Source organism: Orbicella franksi, chromosome 6 (genome assembly GCF_964199315.1).
Source record: "Orbicella franksi chromosome 6, jaOrbFran1.1, whole genome shotgun sequence".
Lineage (NCBI taxonomy): Eukaryota > Metazoa > Cnidaria > Anthozoa > Scleractinia > Merulinidae > Orbicella > Orbicella franksi.
In genome coordinates, this window is record NC_138150.1 from 13,571,656 (window position 1) to 13,591,655 (window position 20,000).

The following is a 20,000-nucleotide window of genomic DNA, read 5'->3' on the forward strand; positions in this document are numbered from 1 at the left end:
TAAAACTGTGGTTCCAAAGGAAATTGGGTGACGTGACGAGAGATGTGACTACCTTTTGCTAACTTTACGAAACTAGAAAGGTCACACCCGACAAATCGCATAAAACGTGTTGAAACGATTAGCATCAAAAATTTGTTCTAAAAAAATGAAGAAAGCAGCGTGATGACAGATCATGTTATGATTACGACTTAGCAGAGGTGACCTTTATGCCTACCTGGGAGACCAGCCTCCGATGAAGACTGTATTGAGGCTCCTCACGTGGGAGAGGAATGTTAGCGTGACGAGCATGTACACGTACGCTTAATTAAGTCGAGGCGACAGAATGTTTTTCAAGAGGGGTTTCTTTGATTATTTTGACGCAGTGCTGAACTGCTTTAAAATCATTTCTCGAGTACTTTGGTTCAGTAGCAGATAAATACAGGGTAATATGAAAACTTCCTGAACACTGGCTAGACAGGATCAGACAGAGATTTGTTTGCAAGCAGCTTAGGTCGAGGACAACGAGTGAAGTTGATCTAAAAGAGTCATGAGAGGACGTGTCAGGGCTGACAGAGATGGAAATTAACAGTCCTTAATTACCGGTTTAAAATCACACGACATTTGGGCTTGAATTTCTAGCAGCTGAACATTTGTCTTGAAGGCATAACAGGGATATAAAGGATAAAGGTAAGATCAAACTAGTCATTTTGTTAGTTCAAGAACCTCAAGAACCATAGATATTCGACTCGGCATATTCTCAAGCCATCGTCTATACAATACCGTAGTAGGAACACCAAAATATTTCTAAGGACTTAATTCTGTACGAGTCGACAAACGTCTTTAATGATAAGCGCTGTCTAGAACGCCATAAGTCGTCCTTTAATAATGAATATGTAACACATTTTCAACTGATACTCAAGAAAAATACAGAAACGGATCTTTAAAACTGTCGAGCGGCCCTTGCAGACCAAAATAAGGAATACGGCAACTTCAGTAGGCTCCCGGCTTAGCAGTGGCTACAGTGTTTTAAGGCGGTTTCAAGCGTGACATGATCGCGAGACACGCGTAGAGAGAGAGACCCTCTTTCCACGCATGACTGTCAATCAGGGAACTCAAGAAGAGCGGCTGTGAAACTCACAACTCACCAATGCAATGCTCACGAATTTCTTCATACAAACAAACCGACTTGAACTGTGCCTCTCTGTTTACCCAAGACTAGTCTCATCGAGTCTCACTGACACTGGGCAATGACAGAACTGACATGAAGCGATGATAAAAGCTGATAAAACATAGAAGATAGGCGAAAACTGGTAGGGATCGCTAAACATTTCTGTAAGCCCCCTCCCTTCCCCTCTCAAGAGTTAGCGCTCCTTGACTAAAATAAGACAAATCATCGCCTACGTGTAAAAGGTGAGGCCTCATTGTTGCCTTGTTAGATAAGGCTTCAGCCATTCCTTGTACCTCTAAAGACTTAAATGCGGCGACAGAAGGTTTTTGGGGGCTGTTTACCTGTTCTCCCTGTTTACAGCAATCCAGAGGTAAACACGCTTGTAAAATAAACTAAGTGATCTGATTTTCTCTCCACACAAAATCGTGGAAAATCCACGATAACGTTATTATTTCCCTTCCCAATATCCCATCATTAAAGAGTATTTGCTCAAAACTAAATTAAGCGTAGGAAAATTGTCCTTCAATAAAAAGGCACGAAAACACAAATTGAAGCCTGTCAAGCGATGTTACTATAACCGGACTAAATTTGAAGAAACGATTTAAAATGTGCGATTTTTTTTTCCTCCATAGATGAGATTGAACAAAATGTCAGAACTCGAGCCAGTTTTTAGTGACGTGACCGTGATCGGAGCTGGTTGGTCAGGCCTTATGGCGTGTAAATACATGCTAGAAGTAGGGTTGACTGCTGTGGCGCTGGAGAAACGCTCAGACATTGGAGGCCTGTGGTGTTTTACAAAGGATCCTAACATTGTCACAGTCATGAGATCCACAAAAACAACCTCTTCATCATCCGTGACAGAAATGTCGGACTTTCCAATGCCGGACGAGATTGGGGCGTTCCCTAAGCACGCCGATATCTTGGCATATTTGAAATCCTATTGTGATGAATTCAACTTGTGGCCTCACATTCGTTTAGGTCACGGCGTGAAAGAGGCGAGGAAAAAAGACAACTTATGGCGAGTGGACTGCGACAACGGTCGTGCTTTCATAAGCAAGTTCTTGATCGTTTGTACAGGTTGCGTGCAGAAGCCGAATCGGGTTCTGGAACGCACTCTATTACAGGATTTTGAAGGTGAAATCTACCACAGTTCTAAGCTGAAATCCTTTGTCCCTGGGCACAAGGGAAACCGCGTGATGGTAATTGGAGGAGGAGAGACAGCCAGTGACGTGGTAGAGGAATGGTGTGACCATGTTGATCGCCTTATTTGGAGTATACCACGTGGAATGCATTTCTTCCGCAAGTTTGCCAAGATCTTACCCAATCGCAAACCTCAAGCATTGGACAAAGCATCGTCCCGAGTGATGAAATTTATTGCTCCTTACACGAAAGGAAAGCCAGGTATATAGTAATCCTATTGACTTTCATAAGAACCTGTTTTGAATTTGAGCTTCTTTGCGCCAAGAAAGGCTCCGAGCCAGCCGAGCCTCACTTATTGACTAATACTGCATGAATCAGAGTGGTAAAGGCTTTCGTAACATAGGCACGCAATGCGTGCAAGAGGTATTTTTGTACTTTTGCGCACTGAGAAAGATTTAACACATGTTTCAGAATATAAACAAGAAGCTATGTGGCTTTATAGTGGCCCTGTCAATTAGTAATTGATTTATTCTTTAGCGTGCATCAGTGAGAGTTTCTGGAGGTGTTGTCTCGACAGCTCTAGCTTCTCGAGTGATTTCCAAACTACCCAAATGCATGATATCAATTGTTGTATTTCTTGTATAACTCACTGACCAAATATACCTTCAGACGCCTCAGAGGAATTTTTTTTGCCAAAAAAGTCAATTAAACGGAACGTTTCTGATTTTTGAGAGGCGTGAGTTGACATTTTTACGCTACGCAACATCACTGCTACACCAAGACTGCGAAAGTACCAGTATGACGGATCAAAGTCTGATTTTGCTTACAAACGGTAACTTGACACTTCAGTTTTACACAAAGGAGTAAATTCAATCAACGACTCTTGTTCTCACGAGAATAAACAAACAAGAAGCTAATGTAGCGGCAACTCCAGCCATCTTATCTTCAATGTTTGGATGTTTTTCATGTGGCTCCAGTGTTCCGAACGGAAAGTTATTAGTCAGTAAGCTTCACAAATTATAAATAGGTGAGCGTCATAAAGATCGAGTTCATGGAAAATAGTGACTTTGATATAAGGGTTCTCCAAAAGTACATTTGTGCTATCCAAATACGTGGCAGCGTGTCGTGGTCCATTTGTTGAGAACGCATAAGTCAGCTGAAAAGTGTATATAAATAACACCAAAACAATTTCTGTAGAGACTGCTAATTTAATAAGCGATGCATTCGGTTGAATATTACTGGTTTTCAGAGTCACGCAATTCAAAATAGATCAAAATAAAATTCAAAACCGGCCAACAAATTAAAGTCCAGAATCTGGGAAATGAAAGAAGGTAAATATGCCAAGACTCACGCCAAAATTCTGGCCACAGCAATTTTTCTTACGCGAGATATGCGGAGAAATTTTTTTACCCAAATTTATAGAGAATTTTCTTTGTATGGAGACGCCATGCTGGTGCCATCCGTATGGGCACCAACATGGCGACCGGAAACCAACAGAAACATCTGTCACTGAGTTTTGCTACAAAAGCGTGAATTTATCCCTCGAGGAACTCTAAAATATTAAAATAATACTTTTTCTAAGACATGAATTGTTCACATAGCCAAGTTCCCCGAAATAAGTCATCTTTTAACCATCATGACAGTTCTCTAGGCCTTCATGTAAATGCCGCGTCACGCAAAAGCTTAGAAAGTGTATCACAAAATCAAGAACCCATTTGGAACGAAAATTTGTATGAATATTAGTTTTCAGCTGCTCTTATACATCATTTAAGTAAGATCTCAGGAAGATCAATAGTTTTGTAATTCGAATTTTAGTGACGTCATGTGAAAAGCAGCTACACCATCGACGAGAAAACTTGTCCACAGTGTTAAGGCCCTGTTAGGGGGGTACCCATGTCCCCTGTCTGAAATTCGCCACCAGCCATGTCGGCATTTCGCAAGATTCCTATGTCGCCTGTCGGAATTTCGTCTCAGAGGAGTTGTGTCAGGAAATTTGACCTTTTTCGATTAAAACGAAGCTACATGTATAACACATCGTAATACCTTTGTTTATTAAAAAAAAACCGACACAGTGCTCTCAAGTCTCACGCATTGAGCATGAGGCTCACGCAAACGGATTCAGTCTTGCGCTGTCACGCTGAAACGATTATTTCTCACGCATTGAAGGTTCCTTGCTGTTTTAGTCAAGTACATATATAATTAAGTATCTCTTTGGATATAATTTACTCCTTGTATGCTTTGCACTTGCTTCGACCACCTTTCAGCAGTAGGAATTCTTATGCAGAGCCAGCATTTCTCCAGTCAGTGGGTTTAATGGTTACTTTATGGTTACTTTATGGTTACTTTTAAAGCATCATATTTCGACTCAGAATGAAGGAAAAGACTTCTTAGCTACTTCAATTTTTCAGAATCTTCTAAGGGGCTGGGCGCATGCTTTCTAAGGGCTTGGGCATGCTTTCGAGCGCTGAAGTTGCTAACCTCCTAGGGAATGTGGGGACATGCTCCCCCAGGAACTTTTGAAATTTAGACGCTTGGAATTGCGATTTTCAGCCATTTTCCAGTCAGTACTTGGACCTAATGTACAATCGAACCTATGACTATTTTTACCATGTTTATGTTTAACAACCGGACCGTTCTTTAATTCAAAATCTTAACGGCCTCAATCAGATAATCTCTCCTATCTGTATTATTCCTTTGAATTTGGTGTAACCCTTATCTTCTGCTGAAGACGAGAGGACCTTGGCAGCTTTCCCCTGTCTCTCTTTTCCTTCCATAATGCCATTTGTTCATAATACAGCTTCATATTCTTTCACTGGTGACCCACTGATAAAAATATGAAGCAGACGGTCGAAGATCTCTTTCCTTTTTCCTTAAGCGTGTTTTTAGGCGTTTTAGGGCACTGCTCACTCAGCTGAGAGTGTGAAAAAATACTCAGCAATGACGGACTCGATTTATTGGACGTGGACATTTTAGCATATATAGGAAACCCTGGGTTTCACGACCCGTTGACATCACGCGTGAGAGAGGAAAACACACTTAAAACTCTGGAAATGCGTCTTCACTTCGACTCAAACGTTTAAAACAATCGATGCATTCTCAGTTCCGAAATTCGTTGTCGGTCTATCTTGCCACTGGTGTCGCTTTCTCTATTTCGCTGGAGTAGTCTGTCGTTCGTCGCCAATTCATAGCTCTCATGTCGCCTTTTCAAGGCCATGTCGCTTGTCGGAATTTACCGCTAACAGGGTCTCAGTGTTCCGTAACGCGGTTTTGGTTTACATGTATTCAGGAACACATCAGAAGACCTTTGATTCAGACCTTCTTGCAACCCAAGGGACGATATCATTGCTTCAGCCATTATCTCCCTCTTAACCATCGGTCGAGTCTTTTTGATGCTTATTCCTTTCCATTTGTATTTTGGTTCTAAGTACAGAATTTTGCCGTCTAGAAGAAAACCACGACACACGACGCTGTGTTTGTTTTGGATGCTGAGATTACAAAAAAAAACCTTTCGCCTACCCCCTAGAATATGCACAGGACTAAAACACAATAGGTACGAAAGAAATGTCTGGGGAGTGGAAAAGAGGCAATTTCTTAGTATTTTCAAAGAGCCACTTGCCTCACCTACCCTGGTAGGGAGTCTATATGCGACCCCAACTAATCCTACGCGAAGTCAAGTAGTTAACAATGGAAAATTTCACAGATTTGCGTTACGGTCTTTTAGTATCAGTATGTCGTCATTGTGTCCAGCTGACGAAATTATTGACATTTGAAGGACACGTCTTCGATCAGGAACTAGCATTTCGCTTACTTGGAGCACCTTTCCCAATACTCTAACCTCAATAGTCCTCCGTCCTACTGACTTCGCACTAAAAACGAACTTAAAAACATTCATATTTGCCGGCGATTTTCTAAGCTTTTTGGTATGGAAATTATTAAAATATTCCTAAAGATTCCGTGGCGGTATGTTAAACGACAAATTAATCAAAGCAATCTCGTTGCATTAGCTTCATAAAAAGATAAAACAACAAGATAAGAACTGCCTGCAGTATTAACGTTCCTATCGTGTATAAAATACACACGAGTAACCACGACTGAAAACAGAATAGAGGACAGGCTCGTGAGGTATGCTCAATTTTCGAGAATTTCTCACCAGGAATTTCCATTCTATTTCGTTTTCCTTCCGAAATTTCCTGAAATTTTGGTTGAATGGTTCCAATTTCTGAAATACAAAGTTTTTTGGATTTCCGGAAACTTTCCATGCAAATTTCTGTAGCATTTGTCCTCGTTTTGAAAGTTTGGTTCAATGGAAAGCACTCCTCGCAAAAATGTTGTTTCATTCGCCACTGGAAATTTCCGGAAATGCAAACCGGAATTTAAGGCTGAGCTGAAAGCGACCCGTGTATTTTTTCAACTTCTTTGTTATCACACGCTTTCCAGATTGTCTAACATTTTTGCGTTCGACGAAGGAGAACGCATACTGTTTCGACCGTTTTTCCCGCGGGATTTGCGATGTCCCGCGGTTATCGATCGCGATGCCATATGATTTCAGAGTTTGGCACAAATGGCCTCGATCTCATGTGAAACTTTTTTTGGCCGCTGGGAACTGGTAGGTAAAAATAATGGCGCGTTGCGGGCCAAATCTACAAACTTCAAAAGGTCTTGTTTTCATTTCTAACATGGAGAAATTACTGCTTTGAGATTTAAAATAGCAAAGAAAAATACAAATCAGTGTTTAGGTGGCCTCAGAATGGAAGATCAACGAGTACAGAGTCCTCAAACCATGATGATCGGTTGTACGCTTTCAAGTAAGTTTTGAATATCGATCGCGGATTTTAAGCAGTTTCCCGGACTTTAGAAAACAAAAATAGTAATGTACAGTATTACTTCGAAGTTGAATTCAACTTTTGGAACGATTGGTAACGCACGGCCGACAAAATGACTGCAAAAGTCGGAGAAGTTGTCAGCCAAAACTCAAGCTTTCGCTTTAACGTGAAGAATTAGTTTGAACATGCTGATATGCAGCGAAGCACGTCTGCGAAAATTTTGAACATTTTTTTGCTTTTACATAGGTTTCTTCGCTTCGGCGTGAATGAAAATTTAGTGTTGTTAAACTTCCTTTCTTTCATTTGGTTCCCTGTATTTGAGAATTTAGGCTTTAAAGTGAAGAGAAACTTGCACGCTGGATTTATGCATATTTAAGAGATTAATTTACGGCGACCTCCACGCGGCTTGTTTGTTTAGTTTATTCGGTTTCGTTCAAGTATATTTTTTGGAGTCTTATTCAGCTACTACAGAACTTAACTGCTGAGAAAAGAACTAAGTGGCCACTAATTTAACACAGTTGAAGTACGATTGATCTCAAAATCATTGGCATGTTTTTTTTTTTTGTCTTTTTTTTTTTTTACAACTTTCATCTTTCTTTTGCTGTGCTGTAATATTTTCCCGGGGGGGGGGGGCACTGCCATATATGGGCTATATAGGTATGTGCCGCTGTGAAGAGCATGGTTTTCAAGCAGTTTACTCTAGGATAGGGTATATAAATCAGAACGTTTGGGTCTAGAATAGGGTATCATTTTTCACTAAACTGACTGGTTGGTTGAAGATTTTATCTAGAGTAAGGAAACCAGGAATTGCCACCCAAAAATATAAAAAAATCAAATCGGCAAGTTTAAATTTACACAAATCAGCTTCAACAGTGTCGATAGATGGGGGGATTTGGGGAGTTTACTCTAGTATAAGTTAGCAAAATTCAGCTGAACTAGCTCTGGTTTAGGCTAAGGATTCCACGGTCCCAGCAGCACATCCCCACCCAGAAATTCCCAAAGTACCCCCTCCCCTGGGAATATTTTGTTGTGTAGCGAAGTAATTATTTCATTTCTTGTTTTCAAATTGGTTTTACTTGTGTTTTTCGCTTTTATTTTCCATTGTTTTCTCAAATGTTGGCCGTTATACATAAAACAAGAATGGAAATTTTTCGTTTTGTCCTCCGAAGTCAATTGAAGAATTAACTCATTTCCCCTACTGAATTTTGTCGGCTTCTGTTGGGCATTTTGTCGCGCGGCAAAGAAGTAAGTTGTTTTCTTATCAGTTTTACACATCAGGTTGAGTTCTTTTTGTTGGTATTTTGTTTTTAATATTTTGGCCCTTCATTTATTCAACTTTAAATAAGCAATGTCAACTTGAAACCTGATCTTGTGTGAGTGCTAATTAACAATTAAACCCGTATCCCTTGCGGGTTACAGGTCAATAGCCCATGAGGCGAAGCCAAATGGGCTATTGACCTGTCGCCCTTGAGGGCGAAGGGTCTACTTGTTTTAGTATCACCTAACTAGTCGGACAGAAAAGGCGATAATAAAGTTAGTAAATGCAAGTTGAAGAAATATTTATTTGGGAATAAAACGAAAGAAAGTGTCATGCTCGATTGCGCCAATTTCACTATTTGAGGACTATTACTAATAGTCCTCTAGTAGCGTAGCCAATTAAAATGCAGGATTTGCATTAGTCCACTAGTTGGGAGATTTTTTTATTTTTTATTTTTTTTTTATTCATTCAACACACACTTACATAATTACTTTACAAAATTACATTATTTACATCACAAACATTGCAATACTCGATTTAAAGTACACTATTTACATTCCTTGCAATACTAGTCGCTTACAATTTCAAACCTTATTTTTATTGCCTACTCTATATTTTACTTTCACTAATAAATGTACAGTATTCCACTTGTAATTAAATTCTTACATTGCTTATTTTTTTCCCTTATTAATTTATTTACTTATTTATTTATTGTGTTCTGTTGCAAAGGAGACAAACAAACATACAAAACTAATAACGAAATTAACATGTACAATTAACTGGGGCTATAACTCCTACTTTACACTCCTATTTACATTGCTACTAGCTATACAAAAAATTGGTCGAGAGTTTACTTACATTTAAGATTGGCTATAAATTCATCTGCCATGCACAAAAATTAATTGGCAGATAAAACAAGGAGAAGATTACGCAATAAACGGATTCCACAAAAAACAGCAACAGCCGAAAAAAAAGAGAGACAAAAGGGGAAGACAAATAACTAAGTTGACATGTATAATTATTGGCTCTGTGACCAATGCTTTACATTCCTATCAACATCATTACTATGGCTACACAAAGAATTTTTCGAAAATATATTTATGCTTAAGATTAACTGTAAATTGATTTACCGATAACTCACCATGTATTAAAGGGACACAGTCAGCTTTGGGACCGTGCTAACCTGGACGCTAGTTTTCTCACTTTGAAAAAAGTTCACCTCAACCTGAAATCAAAGTACATCTAGAAATCCGCTTCAATCTTCGCAGTGTTTTCCTTGATTTTCAATCGTTTAATGAAAAACTTGTTTTTGAGTGTGCTTTTGCTCATCCTATGATAATATTTTTATCATATTTGGTTAAAAAACAGTATGGATCACGTCTCTGTGATATGCAAATTAGCTATGAAATGGTATCTAATGCGCATGATTGTACAAATAATATTTGGCATATAAAAAGGTGAAGTTTAACTTTCTGGTAACGTTTGATTCCTTGCTTGAAGTGTCAACTTCCATACCAAAAAATTAATTCAGTTGGTGAAAGACTGAAGGAGGTGACATTTTCTTTGTTGAACCATTTTATGACCTCTAGAAAGAAAAATTGGCTCCAATTACAGCTATGGAAAGTGTGAATTATGGAATCATTCATTTCACAATATAGACGCTTTGTGTCCTCCGCCTTACCAAAGAGGAATAACTCCTTTTTGGTGACTACTAGTCTATGTAAAAGTTTGAAATAAAATTCCCTAAGTTTGTTATCTTTACATACACTTTTCACGCGACTAAAAATAGGTTTCAGAGATGTTTGATCAATTTGCAGGTCTCTTTCCCATTTAGAATTAGCCTTCAGTTCAATTGGTTCTTTGTTTATGAGGAGCCTATAATAGTCTCTGTTTTTCATTGTACTTCGTCATTGGTCAATGTCGCTAAGGAGTCACGTGAGATATGCACGCGAAACCAGAGCGGTCACTTGCAAGCGAACTTTGGAGTAGTTGCACGTAGGAATATTCATCATGGCGAAAACAAACCATCCAGAAGATCCCGACGAAATAACGAAGGAAAATCCCACTGAGGAAGTCGAAGACGAACTTCTAGAGGATCCTGCACTCGACAATAGGGACTCGCTATTGAGAGTACTCACTAATTTGAACCGAAACATGGATCACATGGCGGGTTCATTGTCCGCCATGGGCGAAGCTTTCGCTGCTTTGTCGAAGCAGCGCCCAGCGAAGCGAGACGCTCGCTCTGGGACTTTAGACCCTTTAAATGGGGAAACAAAGAAACCTAGAGTTGATGTCGGTGATGCTGTTGAAACTGGCGTTGAAAGCGATGATTCGGACGTTCAAGAGCTTCTTGCAACCAGCGCTGAGAACGACTCGGAAGGCGCCAAAACGTCGTCCGTCAAAACGCAGGACTCCTGCAACAATGAAGGCGAAGATCGATCTTTTAAAGAAAACTGACCAGTTGCTGATTGGCTATCAGAAGCCTCACAAGCCTGTGTCGACTAACACTATCGCTCGCTGGATCAAGAATGCCATGGCCAAAGCAGGAATTGACACTAGTGTACATAAAGCACAGCACAAGAGCAGCTGCCACATCAGCTGCAAAGGGGAAATAGGTCCCTATTGACACTATCTTGTCTGCAGCAGGTTGGAGTAGTGAGAGCACCTTTGCTCGGTTTTATGATAAGCCTATCCAAGACACTGCCGCAAATTTTGGACATGAACTACTGCATAGTAACTGTTACATGCTTTTTACCCAGTTGTTTCAACCAGAATTGTTTACCATATTGTTACTGTTACTGTTAGGTTACTTGAAGAGACATGACATTTTCATGTGGTGTGGACCTCGTTACAGCACCCTGCTGTCATCTATATGGCATGAAATAGATTGATGTTCATGGTTTAGCTCATGATCATGACGCTTTTTAAAAAGTCTCACGTGACTCCTTAGCGACATTGACCAATGACGAAGTAGAATTGTAAAATTAAACGAAACTTACCTAAGTTGCAGTTTGATTGAGATTCTACGAAGTCATTGGTCTGGAGCTAAGGAGTCAGGTGCCCTCCCATCTGGGCTACACACCCTACTGATTTACAACAGTCCTGATCATTCGTCTTTAAAGTGTGACCGCTCTGGTTTCGCGCGCATATCTCACCTAACTCCTTAGCTCCAGACCAGTGACTTCGTAGAATCTCAATCAAACTTCAACTTAGGTAAGTTTCGTTTAATTTTACAATTTTAGTTAAATTTATGGAGATCTCTGGGGAAAGCTGAAACATACTATTTAACAGCAGATTTGATCTGTCCGTGGGGTTTGCCCTGACACTTTCTGCAATGTGTCTAGGAATAGCAGAAAATAGATGAGGAAGTTGCATCTAAGATCATATTTTAGGAGAAATTCTGAGTAAGAAAGAAATTTCCCATCTGCTTTGAGAAGATCATGTATGAGATAGATGCCGCGATCAAACCAGTTCCTGTCAAAAATACTGTGACCGTGAATTAAAATATCTTTGTTGTTGAAAAAAATTTGTTCTTGGCCGGACTGGTTTGGAAAAGATTCTTTTAATTCCAAGAAATACAGGAGAATCAATTTGTCGAACTGAGGTAGCCCAATCTGATCGAGAAATTTCTTGTCATAATTACATCGTAATATGAAGTTAAGTCCCCCGTATTTTTCGAGGATATAGGTAGGAATCGCCTTCCAAGATTCACCGCTCTTATGTTCATCAGCTAACAGTCTGGAGATCCAAGCTAACTTCAATGATTTTGATAAAACATCTATGCTAGGTGCTCGTAGACCTCCTTGGTCATAATCTAAAATCATTACTTTACGCTTAACTTTGTCCTTTTTATTTTACCAAGTGAATTTAAATATGGCCGAATTTACAGCGCCAAGGTACTCGAGAGGAACATCAAGGCTGGAGATAGAGTGTACCAGTTGCGAGATGCCAAGACTCTTAGTTATTAGGCACCTTCCAAATAATGTAAGACTCCGACAGTTCCATATGTCAAGGATGGTCTTCAATTTTTGCAATTTTCACGTAAAGTTGTAGTTTTCATTTTCTTTCTCATTATAAGAGATGAAAGTACCCAGCACGCGAATTGGTTTTTCTGGCCATTGAAATCCAAAGGGTTTGTCGTGTCTATGTCTCCACGATCCCAGCCACGGAGCTTTCGTTTTTGACGGGTTCAATTTCAGGCCAGAAATATCACCAAAATTGTCCAATACAGCGATCGCCTGGTTAACCGAACTGCAGTTACTATTAAGGAGAGTGGTATCAGCAAACTGGTATATTTTAATTCCTTACCGAAAATGTTTATACCCTGAATTTCTTTATCTTGCCTGATTTTGCACGCTAGTAATTCTGCGGCCAAGATAAATAGACAAGGAGAGAGGGGTCAGCCTTGTCTCACTCCTCTCGACGGGCGAAAGTAGTTTGTGCAGAAACCATTGTTTAGAACTGCACTTTCTGTATTGACATAAAATATGGAAATCCAGCGTTGAATGCTTTCCCCAAAATTAAGTAGCGCAATGGTTCTTTGTATAAATCCCCATTCAACTGTATCAAAATCAAGCTGTAAAAGTATACCAGGAATGTTGCGAAGCTTTGTTTGTTCAAGAATGTCATTAATTAGCCTAATGTTTGGTACGAAGTATCTACCTTTTATGAAACCTGTTTGGTCAGGGAAGAGTTAAGACTTTTTCCATTCTCTTGGTAATAACTTTTGGCGCAATTTTATAGTCTACGTTTAATAGCGTTATCGGGCACCAATTAGCAAGTGTGGAGAGGTCGGAGTCTTCTTTGGGTACTAGACGCATGACTGCGTGAACTCGGGCTTTTTTCCAACATCTTGCTATGTAAAAGTCGAACGCTACAGAAGTCGTCTTTAAGCAACGTGAAAATCTCAAAGTTACTTGACACCAGATTTGTTGGTCCTGTATCAGGTGACGTCAGAAAACGTAAAGATAATGTTTGTCGAATATTAAATTGCCAGCAGTATCTCTTTATCACGTTGTATAGTTCATATGTAAATAATGTTTTTCTTAAAAGAGATAAAAAAGACCTTACCAGAAGGAAAAGCATGAGCGCGGAATTGTTGGTGTAGAAGGCAGTGCGCGGAAGCAAGGAAATCTTCATGTTATTGACATTAATGGTTTTATTAAAACAAGTTTTCTAAATAATTTGAATGTGGCTCTTACAAAGACTTTAATTAATTCAATCTGTAATTATTGTCCAGACTCTATATAATACGGTCTTAAGATAAGGGATATGTTTAACGATATGAATATTGTTCAAATTCTATTGGATCTAATGTGACAAACGGTAACAAATCTCAACAACAAATATTTTCCGTACTCTACAGTGTCACGCGCTTATAAGATATTTTCAAGGGTATGTGTGTGAATATTATAAGTAATCTTCATGTCTTCAATAAACAGCAATTGTTCAGTGATAGAGTCCTCATCCATTGTTAGGATTTAGGCATTGAGGATTTTTGCTAGTAATTCATCGCCGAACTTGATGGTAAGTTCCTCATCATTACTAAGTTTGACTTCCACTTTTAGGGTGAGACCATATTTACAATTATCTGCCCTGATGCTCCCACACTTTTGGCAGTTGACCACCCGAGAAGAGCAATCTTGAACCTTACGGTCGCAGAACTTCCTTTATTGTTACCGTTGCAAGGTCGGGTTCATTTTCGTCCAGCTCGCTTGATACTAGAGAGATGTCTGAAAGAGTTTCGTCGGTGGTCTCAGTCACAGTTGTTTTAACTATAGTGCTGAGTTTTTTGGTACGTGACCAAACACGCACTTGGACTGGTGCTACAATGTAGATGGATCCAAGTTTGAATGTTGCGATATTGTTCTCCCATATATCTAATGACATGGTTGCGGTGTTGTCTGCAATCAGTGCTTGGCAGAGTCTCAGTTTCTTTGATCCGACAATTGTGGTATCCTTTATTTGTGTAATCTTTCCTTTGATGGTAACAGTGTCCCATTGATTATGTTTGTTAAGTACGTCGATAATCGGGACTGGTGTTGTGTCCTAGTGCTGCGGCAAGTCTGCGTATTGGAAGTCGTGTTCACTTGGCTTTGGAGTGGTGACGAAGGTCATGTCATTTATGACAATTTTTTTGCCGTCCGCGGTGTCGACACCGCTAGCACTGGAAATGAGTTGGTCTAGATCGTTCAGTCTCTTTTAGAGATCTCTCTCTTTCTACGAATATTTGCTTTACTTTTTGCATAACGGATTGTAAGACCTCTCAGCTCCATTTTAACTAATTCCCATTTAAGCCTTTTATCCTCTTGTCTAGAATATTTTTCACTAATGGAAGAATAATTTTCTCTAATTAAAGCAACATAACCTTCGTCAACCAAGAGAGAGTTATTAAATTTCCATAATCCTGGGCCTCTTTTGTTGTTAGGGCTATTTAATTTGAGTTTTACTACCTTATGGTCTGGGGCGTTAGAAACCACAGTTTCTATCTGCTCGACCCAACTGATTTGATATTGCGGCATTAGAAAGAAGTCAATGCGCGAACAAAGTTTAAGCGCTTTTGAATCGTAGGTGTAGCTTTTATTTTTTGGATATTTTTCTCTGAAAACATCTACCAAGTCAAATTCCCTCATCATGGTCATCAACAGGTCCCTAAAGACGGTGGGTTTCCAGGGGTTTCCGCCCTTTTTGTCAATAGCATGCACTGAAACGTTCCAATCACCTCCTATTTTCAATATCTGTGTTAGACATCAAATATGTATTTAAACTATGTATAAATTCTTGCTGTTGTCGCAGGTCATTTGGGGCATACACATTGCAGAAAGAGAGATTTGAATTGAAATTCAAATCGATCGAGATGATTCTTCCAATTTGGTCCTTGTGAATGTTTTTAACGATGGAGTTCAGTGAAGGATTCAATAGAACGCAAACACCTCTACTGTGTATTGATCCATGTGAAAAGAACATGTCACCTCCCCACTCACTATTCCAAATATTTTCATCGTTCGGTTCAGAGTGCGTCTCTTGTAGAAAAAATACATCACAATTTCGATCTTTTAAAAAACAGAAAATACTTCTCCTTTTTACGCGATTTCTTAAACCTCTAACATTTAGCGAAATCACGTTACATTTGCCTAGTGCGATCATGGTTTGATCTTGTAGAAAACATTATAGTAAAGGGAGTTATAAAGTAAAACGTTATCACTGACTCATATATGTAAATTGCCGAAAACTTGTAAACAAAAACATAACACAACAAACACAAAATAGAATCACGGCACATATTTACGATATGAACTGTTTGCATGCAGCCCAGAAGAGTCATTTAGCATGTCCTATCCTCACAGATTTCTGGTTGGGTAGAGTCGAGTTTGGTGGTGAAATTACCGTAGCGACATAGGTGGCTTACAAATAAAATTACAGATTGTTCCGGTCTTCTTCACAGTAAATTCTTGTGGGAGTACCACTTGGAGATGGTTTAACATAAAGCTTACCGTCTAAAGAGCAGGCACTTTGAATCGTCCCCTCTCTCTTCATCTGGTTAGCTTTCTTCATGATCTTTCTCCTTTCTTGAGTTAAATTTTCATTGATGAAAATTCGCGTGGATTGTGCAACATCAGCAACCGAGCAGGCGGAGAACAGATCTGAGATCTTTACATTATTAAGTTCGGTTCGCTTCCTATAAAGCTGGGCCTTCATTTTATAGTTTTATAGTTGGGTGATACTAATTTAACATACCAGTTTATGAACAGTGTGCCAAACACCTCATCTATTATGAATTTGTGTAAGAATATTACAATAAAGTGTTCTTCTGGTGTGGAAGTGAACACTATTATTCAAAATATGTGTTCTTATTATCCAACTACAGCGAATACCGTCCAAATAACAGTACAAGTATACAGCGATATTGCACAGTTATTTGTACAGTAGAAAACCTGTTTGCCGTACAGGTCGGTTCGCGCACGCAAAACTGTCACACTCTCCCTCTTTCATTGATAAATTTATTGACTACAGTAGTTGTATAATAAATCTCTTATTAGATGTTTTGGTGTGTATTATCGCTTTATATTTTTACTCGTTGTACAGCACAACTCGTAAAAATATACAGCGATACTACATAGCAAAACATCTAATAAGATATATGTCATGAAAATCAACAAAAATAAATTGAGCTTCAAGAGTAATATTTATTCCCAAAATCTATGTAGCTGCATAAGCTCAGTGATAGATTCCATGCAAATATTAGATGTATTCTGGAAATTATTGCAATAACTGTTTAAAAGGAGGTTTGTTTCCTGGAGATGCCAATGGAGACTTAGCCTGGGGTTGCTTAAGCGAAAGACTTGCAAATTTAAGCCTTAAATTCCGTAGGATGATCGTGGCACCGGCAGTGGTGATTTTTTTTTTCAAGTCTGTTTCACATCAGCTCTATAAAACTGCAGATTTGCACTTGCAAATTCGCATGGCTGGAATTGAGTCCAGGACATCATGTTCAGAGTATGGTGGATGATACTTGCCAAATTACACACAGCAAATGTCAAAACCAGGATCGTGGTGTGACAATATAATTATCCAAGCAGTATCCAATGCTTTTAACTGTACTGACTTGAACGCACTCAGTTAATCCATGATTATTATGTTGGTGCTTTCTGTTTTCTCGTAGGCTTGGCATGGGTATGCAAGTGGACAGCAAGTGGTTCACTGCTTGCTTATCAAGGTCACGGCATTTCCGAATGGAAAAATGACGCGCAGTTTTTCCACTTCATCATCAACAAGAATGGACACGTGCTTGATAGGGTTGACTACAAGCACTGTGTCCCCAAAGGTGCAATCAGTAGTGTAAATGGAAAGAAAGTAGTATTCTGTGACGGCACAGAGGAGGAGGTAGATGTTATCATCCAATGCACAGGTTACAAAGCAGAATTTCCCATGCTTCCGTCGGAGATTAGCACACTACCTCTCACCCATAATTACAAATACTTGTTTAACGTCGAGGACCCAACGCTGGCCTTTATCGGCTACGTTCGGCCGGTGCTCGGTTCATTCATTACACTAGCCGAAATTCAATCCTTATTCACAGCGAAAGTTTTCTCGGGCCAGTGTGAGCTGCCTTCCAGAGACGAAAGACAGAAAACGACTTTGAAGGACAAGCTATTCTGGGATGACTACTTCAAATATTCCTCTCGAAGATTGTCGACACTGGTCGAGGCTTACACTTACGGCGACGACCTCCTTAAAATATCTGGCGTCTTTCCCGATTACTGGGAATTGTTTAAACGAAATCCCCGTGGAGCAATGACGGCGTTGTTCGCTCCATATGATGGGTGTTCAATGCGTCTCAACGACCCACAACGCCAAGAGAAGGTGTTACAACACCTGAGTAAAGTATCGTCCGGTACCTTCACTCCAACACATCTGCTACTAATCCTATTCATGCGTTTCATCTGGTTCGACTTCTGGCTTGATGTCCTTGGCAAGATCAAGTACAGAATTCAATGTGCAGGATGGTGGAAGAGAATCCGAGATTCACGAGGCGTGCGCTTCTTAGACTGGTGCTGGCAGACGCCCAAGAGATGGTTGTTTGATACTAAAACAAGAGCCTAACAATTTTCTCTCATTTGCGGCCGTTGTTTAGGGTGTCACTCAAGTTTCCTCCCCGAACAACTGTTGTTTGTTGACTGAAAGAGCTGCTGAGAATACTTTAGAGGCGTCCAAGATATACAGCTTGTAAACTCAATTTCATAACTACAACATGTTAAAGGCCACGACTTGAAGTGTAATCACGACTTTGTTTAGCGGTGATGATTTACTGTCCTAACCTTTATACACATATTAATTATATATTGATTACCTATTTCTTGTAACCATTATAAACCAAAACCATAACACACGCCGATAACAAACTGATAGTTCTAACTTGTTGAAAAGAATTAATATCAAACCAGAATAAAATAATATAATGCCTGATAAGGGTGATATAAAACAAACAGCTCAGTTTTGTAGAGCCTGTCGCATCTACCAATTCCGTTGCTACATTTGGAGATTCGCTACTCTCGGGTAATCGTTACTTTAGAAAGTTTAAGGTATTTGAATTTAGCTTAAAAATTAACACAAGGAATAGGGAATCTGCCACTGCCAATCGATGCGTTTTATAGGTGTGTGTATATAAATATGAGGATGTTCTGGCGCTGATCAGTAGGATTTGAACCTACAAAACCTCTGAAATTGATCTTCTGTTTCTATACAGACTGATATACAAGGCTGGAGCGGCTCGTGGATACAACACTCGATGATTTCTCTGTTATTTCATTTAGTTAAAATTCAGTTGTTTCTAATCTGTATATTAAGAATCGGTACCGCTACCAAAGAAACGGTTTTTGTCACAACTGAATACAACTGTGAAGTAGTTAAAATGGTTAAATAATTAAAGACGCTTAGCATGCAGTACTTAAACAAGGGATCGTTTAACAACAATAAATCACGTTTCATATTTTGAGAGTTACATGATTTCCTCAAGTTGAGAATCTGCTTTAGAAAAAGTTCTCTTTCTTAATTTCTACAATGTATGTCTAAAAGCTACCATTGTTTAACAAGTGATGCTACAATAATGGTATCGCAAAAATTTATGCCCAATCAAAGATTTATAACAGGTTACCATAGCAACAATACAGCCTGTTAAAAATACCCTTAATTTTAGCTTTAAGGTGGCTTACTACAATTCTGATGGATTAAAAGAGTGCAACTTTTATTACCTCTTATGAAAGATGTTTTTCCTTTCTCTAATAATTACTTTCTTTAGTATTTTACCAATATACGTGATACTCTAACAATTTAAATGCTAACAAATAGCCAAATAATAGCTAATAAACAGCATAGGAGAGACTGGGCACGAGGTCTAATCACGTTTTTCTCAAATTCTACCCTTGTGACCCCACCTTAACAATTGGCTCTGTGTTAATCATTTATGCAAAGTAAAATAGAAATCTGTAAAGCAGATTTTTCGAAAACAAAGAAAATGTGAGATTTTGCCTCTTTCAAAAACAGCTCAAAATCTGTCTCAGACTTTTTTTTAAAATTTTAGCTCTGAACGCGATTCACTCCTACATATCAACTGTGAAAATTTCATCATGGGTTATACGGTCGGTTTTCGCGGACAAATCGTGGATCAAAGACAAGTTTTTACAACCTTGCGCGGGAATTGAATTACGCATGCCCTTTACTAAAGCGCGCGCTCATGTGAGGCTATGTATCAGGTGCGAGAAAGCAAGAGTAAATTAGAACTCTTTACCAATGGTTTATCTTTCTTTTTATGTCATATTTTATCGATCCAAAACTTAAACGCATGTTTGAAAGCAGTTTTACACTATTGCTACGTACACCAAAGTGGTTTAACGCGATTCAAGTGCTGAGGTTGTTTTCGTTTCTTCGTACGGTTACTTGCGTCATTTTTTTGCTCGCGCGACTAATACTGACGTCTGGCAGGCAATCGTAGCACGCGCTATCTAGTGTCAGACAAACTGTAGTAATCCATCTTAAGCGCTTGTAACTCAAAAACGAGCTCGGTGACCCCCATTTTTATTATCGAATTGTGATAAGCATGATAAGATGCAACTTTTTACAGGGTTTAAAGAAA

The 20,000-nt window shown here is 39.2% G+C and overlaps 2 protein-coding genes and 1 pseudogene across 3 annotated transcripts in view; 1 reads left to right on the forward strand and 2 right to left on the reverse strand.

The window, feature by feature from the left end:
* LOC145489639 (4-hydroxybenzoate brominase (decarboxylating)-like) overlaps positions 1 to 17,985 on the forward strand; it is an 18,043-nt gene extending 58 nt beyond the window's left edge. The window contains exons 1-3 of the mRNA XM_081468657.1: positions 1 to 666; positions 1,780 to 2,548; positions 17,031 to 17,985. The exon at positions 1 to 666 is cut by the window's left edge and continues 58 nt beyond it. Of these exons, the coding sequence (XP_081324783.1) occupies positions 1,780 to 2,548; positions 17,031 to 17,971 (1,710 nt within the window). The 5' untranslated portion in view covers positions 1 to 666 and the 3' untranslated portion in view covers positions 17,972 to 17,985. The remainder of the gene's footprint in view (positions 667 to 1,779; positions 2,549 to 17,030) is intronic.
* On the reverse strand, positions 14,018 to 16,066 carry LOC145489332 (uncharacterized; annotated as a pseudogene).
* Positions 17,986 to 18,007: 22 nt separating the features above from the next.
* The window catches only part of LOC145489689 (cytochrome c oxidase assembly protein COX19-like), a 39,123-nt gene continuing 37,130 nt past the window's right edge, over positions 18,008 to 20,000 (reverse strand). The window contains exon 4 of one of the 2 annotated variants that reach the window (XM_081468727.1): positions 18,008 to 20,000. This exon is cut by the window's right edge and continues 705 nt beyond it. The gene's annotated coding sequence lies outside the window, so the exon portion shown is untranslated. The other variant, XM_081468728.1, reaches the window with a different exon arrangement.